Source organism: Coffea eugenioides, chromosome 2 (genome assembly GCF_003713205.1).
Source record: "Coffea eugenioides isolate CCC68of chromosome 2, Ceug_1.0, whole genome shotgun sequence".
Taxonomy (NCBI): domain Eukaryota; kingdom Viridiplantae; phylum Streptophyta; class Magnoliopsida; order Gentianales; family Rubiaceae; genus Coffea; species Coffea eugenioides.
Genome location: NC_040036.1, coordinates 69,943,112 through 69,951,925, shown reverse-complemented (window position 1 = coordinate 69,951,925; position 8,814 = coordinate 69,943,112). Strand labels below are relative to the sequence as shown.

Sequence of the window (8,814 nt, the reverse complement as noted above, 5' to 3'; positions counted from 1 at the left end):
TTAAACCACAAAATGATTAGAACATATGTAATGTGTTAAATTATGAATAAATTTGGGGATCAAATCAGTAATAATTTTTAAAAAATTAGTTTTTTTTTATAAATGAATTCGGTTAGCCGAATTCATTACCATTTCCGAATCCGAAATCAGTTGCGAAATGAATTCGATTATAACCAATTTGAAATTGAATGCGGTTTAGATTTCTATAAATCAAATAACCAAATTCATCGAATTCAACTAACCGAGTTATCGAATTTGTACCGTTTGCTCACCCCTAGACTGACGTGGGTTGGAAAACCATGGGGAATAATATATGAGTTGTGATTTTCTTGATATTCTCTCGGTTTTTATGTAGCTCACTGCTCAGAAGAATTGCAAATCAATATATTTTTATCAGTTTTACTAATAAGGAAATGGCACCACATAAAGGAATATAAGAATTTCAGGGAACATAGCAAATTACCACTACTAAGGTCATCAAATCACAACACAGTTACTCATTTTCAATTGATTTGTTCAATGTACCATAATTGACAGAAAAAGGTCCTAAAGGCCTAAAATTGAAAATTTAAGGCTCAAAACGCTAAAGATAGTTGAGGGATCCATCCTTGCAAGTTTGACGAACAGCAAATGCTACTCAAGAAAATTTACAAAATCATAAGCATAAAAGCAAGTTAAATCTCCTGGAGACTACCATGGAAAATTTGTCACCGAGCGCATTCATCCGAAGCCAAAAGTATTAGCAGATTTTGTTTGGTGCAAAGGAGGCGGCGACTGGTCGGTCATGCGCAAAAACAGAAACCTTTTTTTTTTTTTTTGGCAAAATCAGAAACTTGAATTGCGATGTAATCGTTTAATTGTCATAAAACAGGGATAGTTTGTTAGCAATTGGAACGCCAGTCCAATCCAAATGGAAAGAACGAGAGAATACTACCACTAGCAAATGGCTGGCGATACAAATTTCAGAAAAGCCAAAGTACTAAGGACATTTAAATCCTCTCTTGATAGTCAGAGCACGTAAAATCCGCATTGCAGAACCAGATGCTGCACTGGGAAAGTGACATGTGTGGAATGACTTCTGTAACAAAGGAAAAGAGTCTTGGCTAGTAGATGAAGAGTCTGCAACCAGCTTCCATTTTCCAGAATTCTACACCAAAAACAAGAAAGGCATGCAAATAATCATCAGATAAAAGAAGCGATGGCTTTAAAAAGGCAATACAGCATTAACAATAGCTTATTGATGAACGCTCCAAGGTAGGATAACGTATCCAAGACTAACCACAGCATGCAACTGCGAGAGACCTGTCTGAATCAAAAGGTAAAATAACACTGACATGCGGTGCTTCCAAAGAACTTGTCCACAATTTCCGCACAGGGAAGTGGACGTTTTTCAGCAAAAACATGTGCAATTTTGATCCTATCCCAGTTCAGAACACTTATTCAAAAAGAACAAACTATATCACCATCCAAATGCTAGAAAACTCGTGCTGAAATTCATATCAAGTATGCGGGGAAAAAAAATGCTTCTGGCCCTTCAGCCTACACCGTGAATAAATGGTTGGTTTTCACACTTTACAGGGATCCCAGGATTATTCCTGAACTAGTTACATAATTTCTCTGAATTATGTCATTCACTAATGCATGCTACAGAATGAGCTAACGAGTTGACAGTGGAATGAGATCTTGATAGCTACTTTCTCACCCATGATACTGAAAACAGGAAGCCTTGTGACAAAATATACGATGATACAATAGTTATTTACAAGGGAAACTAGGAAAGGCAAAACTAGTAAAACTTTTTCTGGAAACAGAGTTGTCAAGTAAAAGTTCACCAGCAGAAAGCGCAAAGAAAACAGAAGGGATTCACTAAGATTGTTAGCAATTAGGACTCGTACCAACAGAATCCCTCTTCCCCTATTCCTGAACACATAACTGGATTCGCGAAGTGGCGGAGGGAGAAAGCAATCAAAGGATAGAAACCCAGGAATTTTGTTTCCAATTAGCTGAAAAAGAGAAGCTTTTAGGGTCTGTTTGGTTGGAAGTAAAATGTTTTCCTTGGGAAAATATTTTCCGTGGAAGTAATTTTCCATGAAAATCATTTCACTTTTATCATTTTCAGGTGTTTGGTTAGCTTATTGAAAATATTTTCTTACTTCATTTTTCTGGTGTTTGTTTAACTTTTGAAATGTTTTCACTTTTATCTCTATCTTTACTTTCTACACATTATAACTACATACTTCTTCCCATGCAAAATAAGAAAATTTATCTCATTGTTTAACTTTAAAAAATCTTGGAGAAATGTATATATGAATAAAAAATATCTCGTTAAGCAATAAACAAATTGCTAGCCATTTAGTGTCAAATATCAATCACATGCAATGCTTATTGTGACATATATCTTGCACTCTCACTGCTGAAAGTTTATCTAGAAAAGAATGTCCCTATTATACATAATTAATTACTAGCATAGAATGAGCAGGATAAGATTTTTTTTTTTTTTTTTTTTTTTTTGAATATACTAGGGGGAGGGATGGGTTGGGTTGGGTTTGGTGGTACGGGGGAGGGAATGTAAGGAAGAGGTCTTGGGTTCGAGTCCTCCTGTTTACACTAAAAAAAAAAAAAACATACTACAAGATGTTTTCAGTAAGTTTGAAACATACTACAGACGGGATGCATGCATTTCAGAAAACAACTTCAGTAAGTTTGGAAGGGAAGTTGTTTTCCATAAGATGAGTGAAAATATTTTACATAGGAAAATGTTTTCAGTAACTTTTGTGCAACCAAACACGGGAAATTAGGAAAATATTTTTCTGTAAAACATTTTCACCCGAAACAAACGGACCCTTGATGAAAAAAGATGGACAATTTGACCTGGAAGTCTGACTGACCTTTATGGGTATAAAGGCACACTAGCAGAATCAGAACTTCAGTGCCAAGGGCTGCAGTTGTATGCCTATACCAGATTCCTTTGAAAAAATTTAACAAACCAGTTTATAAATGCCAATCACATACTAATAATGTTACCATTTATCTCAAGTGAATATAAATCTGATCAACAACTGACTTCTGATCAGAACCAACAACAAACTGCTATTATGTAGATATCTGAAGTATCATTATAGGACTAGGTTGTGTTATGAACTAAGTTTTGTCAACTCACTTTCAAATTAAATCATCTTTGCCTAGATGTAATTCTAAAATTTTTTGGTCCAAAAGTTGTTCTAGAACTTAATAAGCTTTTCAGTGTATCAACAGGAATCCTCAATTCAGTAACAATTTGAAAACTACAACTAGGAGAATTAAAACAGAAAAAGAGACATCAATCCTGATATAAGTTTTTCATCCAAAGAGTTGGAGGATGTTACCTGAGAGTATTCAGATGAACTTGAATTGGATCGCAGTATTTGGTCAAGAGATGTACGAAGTTTTACTGTCACATGATCAAAAAGAGGACAAATTAGCTGAGATCCTTTAGGCTAATCGTGCTCCTGCTTCCTATCTTTTCATCCCAAATATCAGTTGTTCTATTTCAGATTCACTACTACCATGATAGGCATAAGATATGGATAATTACCTGATTCTTGAGGGTCAAGTTTTGCCATAAAACTTGTGCCGCCACAGTGCCGGAATCATTTGAGTAACAAACAGTGTCAGCAATAGTTAGAACTGTATCAAGGGCTAGTAGAGTAAATATTTCTTTCTTTGGGCAAACCACAACCTGTCTTCATTTTTGAAAACTACATTCACATCTTTTGACTAACAACTCAGGGAACAAAAGGCAGTCTACCATGACTGTAGTAATTATCTCCATACGGGAACATCATAAGATAGCCTAGACTTCTGAAAAACCCAGGCTTCTATCATTTGTGGCTGCAAATGCACACAAAGGATGGGTGTTGGGAGGGCTCTGCAGAGGAAAAGCGCTGGAAACGGATGTGAAAGTTTTAAGGCCTATGAAGTGGTTTAGAGAGGTGATTGTTGTAGGTGATTGTGGTAAGCATACGACGGTTCCTAGAATAGAGAGAGGATGGAGATCGTGGCTGATAAATTGGCCTGAGACGAGGGAGTCAGGAGAGTTGTGTGCAGAACTCCTTTATAAGGAGCGGACCGCAGGAAAGTGAATGAAAATGTGAAGGGGTGGCAGTGCGTTGCATTGTGATCGGTGCTACTGAACGGCAACTATGTGTGCTACATGGAAGGAGATTCAGCAGTTTTGATGCATCGGGTACAGGTATTTCAAGGGAGCAAAGATGAGTGGGGCGGAATTTTATATATGATGGAAAAACTAGGGAGATGCAGAAGTTTTAGGAGTTGCAAGATTGACGGATATAATTGCATGGCTGGTGTCGGTGTGGTAGGACTGTGATGGTGCTATGGCAGAATTACTTGGGATACAAAGGAAGGATTAGGAAGGTTGAAGTGGAGGCATTTCAGGTGCCAAATGGACAACTTTCTACTGTTTTATTCACTTCTTGTGGTAGGGGAATCTTTTTATCCTAAAGGATCTCAGTTTTTTATGTTTTAACATTGAACAGCCCTTTAAAATTACATAGAGCAAATGATTCTTCAATTGTTTAGAGAAAAACCAATACCAAGTAAAATCTCCAGGGTCAAGGATTTGAATGTAATGTTACAAAACTCAGGGTAGCCAATGGTAGTTTCCAAACACACAGTGCAGGTAAATTCATTTAACCTAAAGATTAAGTTAAAAGAAATATTTCAGCGGATAAATGGAGCCTAGAAAGATGCTTCAAGTGTCTAAAACTGCCTTACCACTTAATGTCATCCAACTCAAGATCTTCCCTCTTCAAAGCAAATCCCAATCCCTTAATCAAACATATAGTATTTCGTGCCAAAAGATAATTTGGTAAGTCAGACTGCAAGAAAGCAGACAAATTGAAATTAACTTCAACTGCAGAAGGGAAGAAGCAAAAGAGATCTTGTTTTACTTTGGATGAAGAAGACAAAAAGAGAAGTGTAGCATGTATTGAGTTCATACCCAGAAAACAAGATGCTCGCGGTAACTATTAATGGTTTGACCAGCCGAATAAAAGACTGTGAGCATCAGTGCTGCAGAAAGCATCACATTCTTAATTTGCCTGCACTTGCTCAACTCTTCACTTCGACCGGTAACCATCAACTTAAATTCCTGATCAATTAGCAAAAGCAATTCATTATGAATGCATTGGCCAATAATGGAACTATCTACACAGTCTTCGGTAACTGGAGTGAGCAACTTGTCCCCAGCAACCAATAAAAGAGCAGCCAGCTCCACAACTCTTCCTTCTTGAGCTTTCAAGCTAGCTATTACCGGCAATTCTTCAGTGTTCAAAGCAAGCAGTTCTATGGTTTTCAATGCTTCAAGCTGCCAAGAAGGTGAACAGATCAGACTGAGGAACAATAGCCTGCGTTTTCAAGCATATAAAATACAAAACAAAACCATGCCTGTAACGGAGGGAAAAAAAAAACACCAGTTGTGGCATACATAAATACATTACACAACCAGTTCTGTAAAAGAGTACAGAGAGAGAAGGGGAAAAAAATAAAGCACCAGCTGTGGCATGCAAAGTATATAAATCAGCTTGAAGATCGATTTCTGCGGAGTCCAATCACTGAGGTACTCATGTGAGCACATTGCTTCAAGTGCAACATTTAGTGGGAGCATTCCATTGTACTTTGATGAATCAACAGAGCAAGGTAGAGAAGTCAAAGCTCCATGCCGCAGAAAGATTTCTGTAACTCCAGAAGATAAGTATTCAGCAGCATGGTGCAATGGGTAAAATCCACTTTCCAGTGCCATGTTAAGATCCACTTTAAGTCCAGTTTTCTCTTCCAGCAACACAGAGGCACAATCCTTTGCTCCGTGCAAACAAATCAACCTCACGACATTAGATGAGTTGACAGCATTTTTTCTTGCCCGAGACTTCGCTTTCTCCAAAAGGCTGTTAACATAGAAGGCAGGTTCAAGGTTATCGTCAACTCGGACTAGGTCTTCTTTTTCTCCAGTCGCTCCTTCCAGCAGTGCGGTGTCACAATCCCCAGACTTCTCTTTCTCTGATTGGCTTGCAAAGAAAGAGATGAATCCATGCTTATCATCAACTCGGATGATATCTTCAACCTGTTTATATACATCACTTTTACTTTGATTTACCTGAAGAGACAGAAAAATCAACAACTTTACCAACAATCCAGTACTACAAAAACAAAAGCAACGAAAAACAGCAAAAGAGCCAACTAGCAGATCTTGATTCTTGGCATTTTTCTTACTCCCTCTGATGCCTCCTGCCAGCAGTGAGTATCGGCAGACAATGAAATGGAGGCAGTTAAGCATGTTGTGCTTGATCCTTACCATGTTGGTCCAAGGGGCCAAATTGACAAGATCATTAAAGATAATATGCATTCTTGCTAAGGTAAAACAATGATTACATCTAGCATAATTCATCTACAGCTGCAACTCCACTGTAAAGTTGAATAAATATACATGCGAACACTGTCAGACAAGCCAATAGCTATTCATTCATTCGTACTACATGTAACCGTAGAGCTTAAAAACCTCAATTTATGCAAAGAAAAATATCAAACTCCCATGTATCTCCCCCAGGCGGAAAAAATGAAAACAAGAATCCTGTCAAAGAGAAATATTCTCGCAGCAACAGCTCTAAAGTCTTTATTATGATTCCCAAATTTATCAGTGAGCCTTTCCACCGAAGAAGACAGAAAGTGCTTTAAGCACTTTGTTTCTTTAGTTCTTAGTTTGGTTTCCTGCCGGAAGGTGGACATGGAGTCTACAGGTAAACCTTACACCAGAAATAGTCTTGTAGTATCACTACTCTTGTAAGTAATTCAAAGCAGCGGACTGATCCCCTCATGAAAAAGCCCATAGTATGTAATAATTATATCATTACAGACAAAGAAACTAAAAGTTGTAAGGTGCCACCATGAAAAAAATCAGGTGCTACATGAAAAGGTCTTGTAGTATCATTACTCTTGTAGGTAATATAAAGCAGGGGATAGATCCCTTCATGAAAAAGTCCCAAGTGTCTAACAATTATATCATTACAGACAAAGAAATTAAAAGTTGTAAAGTGCCACCATGGAAAACTGTTGATTTTTAGAGTATAAACTACGAAACAATAATTAGTGTTGCAAAAAATAGCTCACAAAAGATGTGTAACAATTATATCATTACAGACAAAGAAACTAAAAGTTGTAAAGTGCCACCATGAAAAAGTGTTAGTTTTTAGGGCATAAACACTCTGCAACAAAATTTGTGACTTGGTAAAAGGTTCAAGTGTAAATAATATTGGACCAAAAACATATTCTTGTGGTGTTGCCACCAAATTAGTCTCAAGGCTTTCCATGGCTTGATTACACATCAAAAACCTGTTGCACAGTTAGTTCAAGCCCAGTGCATCACAAATTTTAAACGCAAATACTCAACAGTCCAACTAGACAACATGTAAATTAAATTCCACAATCCAACTGCACAAAACACAAATATCAACAGTCCAACTGGGCAAAATGCAAAGGGATTCCCTAAGCTCTACAGTCCAACAGGACAAAATACAAGTAGCCATCTGACTATTCTTCTTCAACCAAATTGGCATGTGTTCAAGTCCAATTTTTTCCGGTTTTATGCTGCTTTAGAAATATAAATCCAAAAAAGTTAGGTCTGGTTCAGAAGTCTTCAAAGAAGATGGAAGCGTTGTTGTTGTTTATAAGAAAAATTCCTTGGGCAGCGGTCCTTCACTCAGTCTTCTTGTCTTTCCATGTCTGTACCTATAAATCTTGTCTTCCCATGTCTGCACCTATAAATCTTAACTGCTATTCTAAATCATACAACTGACAGTGGAAGCAGCAGTCACCCTCCCCCCCCCCCCCCCCAAAAAAAAACCACAAAAACCCCCCACAAACATTTTTCAACATATGAATGAGAAGTCCATCATCAAAGTGTTTTCCCTTGTTAATTTTCCAGCAGAAGACAAAAATCAAGAAATCAGGGAGAGGAGAGGACGGGATGTGAAGTTCAATTTCGAGAGAGAAAACAAAAAACATGAAGCTCAACTTATGTAATGACCGAATATATCTTTTTAATCAAGCAATATGTAATTCTCTTTCCTTCAAACTCTACTCTTTTCAGTTTTTTGGAAAAAAAAAAAACAGTACGAAAATGAAAAGGGACCGCACCCCCATAATTGCAGCCTCAGAAAACAACGAGCTCCTGCAAACATCAGAACATCTGCGTCACCATAAAGCAGAATAGCCGATAAAAACAAGATAAATGGAAACTCCATCTAACTTAAAGAAGGGAGGAAGGGTTCCAAAAACAAAAACAAAAACAAAATTTATTGTAAAGTTGGTAATATTATTGATTCCATGAGTAATGGAAGAGGCCTGAGTGCCTGACCTTTGTATCTCTTCTTCGCCGCTGCACTGCTGCTTATTGAGTTGAAAAAGAAAAAGCCCTCTCACAGTTCGTCTCAAAATCAGACTATGTTTACTCTACTAGGCTAGGCTGGATCCAAAATATCTTGTACGGAGCTTTTGGTGGGCCAATTCCAACTCAAAGAACCCCTCTTATGGTACTGAGTTTGGCCGATGAGCGGCCTTGTTTGCGAAGCAAGTTTTTAACCAAATTTATCAGCTACAAATTTTTTAATAACTTTAATCACAATAATTTTTAAAAATTTTTAAATTTTAAATTATACACTTCAAAATATTTAAAAATTTATATACTTTAAAAATTTTTTTACAATAAAATTTTAAATAAATACCCAAAAGAATCACTTGACAAATGCTTATAAGTACGTAACT

At 37.1% G+C, this 8,814-nt stretch overlaps 1 protein-coding gene across 4 annotated transcripts; it reads right to left on the bottom strand.

Moving 5' to 3' along the window:
* Positions 1-838: 838 nt before the first annotated feature.
* Positions 839-8,512, bottom strand: LOC113763842. 4 transcript variants are annotated; one of them, XM_027307803.1, is made up of 9 exons: positions 8,408-8,512; positions 8,188-8,221; positions 5,552-6,151; positions 5,000-5,365; positions 4,774-4,877; positions 3,575-3,606; positions 3,366-3,430; positions 2,889-2,966; positions 1,063-1,147 (listed from the first exon to the last, which is right to left on the bottom strand). In XM_027307803.1, the coding sequence occupies exons 2-8, from the start codon at positions 8,191-8,193 to the stop codon at positions 2,919-2,921; spliced, it is 1,221 nt and encodes a 406-aa protein (XP_027163604.1). In that variant the 5' UTR covers positions 8,194-8,221; positions 8,408-8,512; the 3' UTR covers positions 1,063-1,147; positions 2,889-2,918. The 4 variants fall into 4 exon arrangements, with proteins under 4 accessions (XP_027163603.1, XP_027163605.1, XP_027163604.1 ...); XM_027307802.1 differs by lacking the exon at positions 2,889-2,966 and having other exon boundaries at positions 839-1,147; positions 8,408-8,505; XM_027307804.1 differs by lacking the exons at positions 2,889-2,966; positions 3,575-3,606 and having other exon boundaries at positions 1,061-1,147; positions 8,408-8,511.
* Between the last annotated feature and the right edge of the window lie 302 nt (positions 8,513-8,814).

Bases quoted from the DNA above. Each gene is read 5' to 3' on its own strand.
- LOC113763842 (XM_027307802.1), bottom strand. The intron at 5,366-5,551 runs GTGCTTTATTTT...CCTTCTTGGCAG, and splicing joins TACTTTGCATGCCACAGCTG to CTTGAAGCATTGAAAACCAT. The intron at 3,431-3,574 runs GTAATTATCCAT...ATCATGTGACAG, and splicing joins ACTTGACCCTCAAGAATCAG to TAAAACTTCGTACATCTCTT.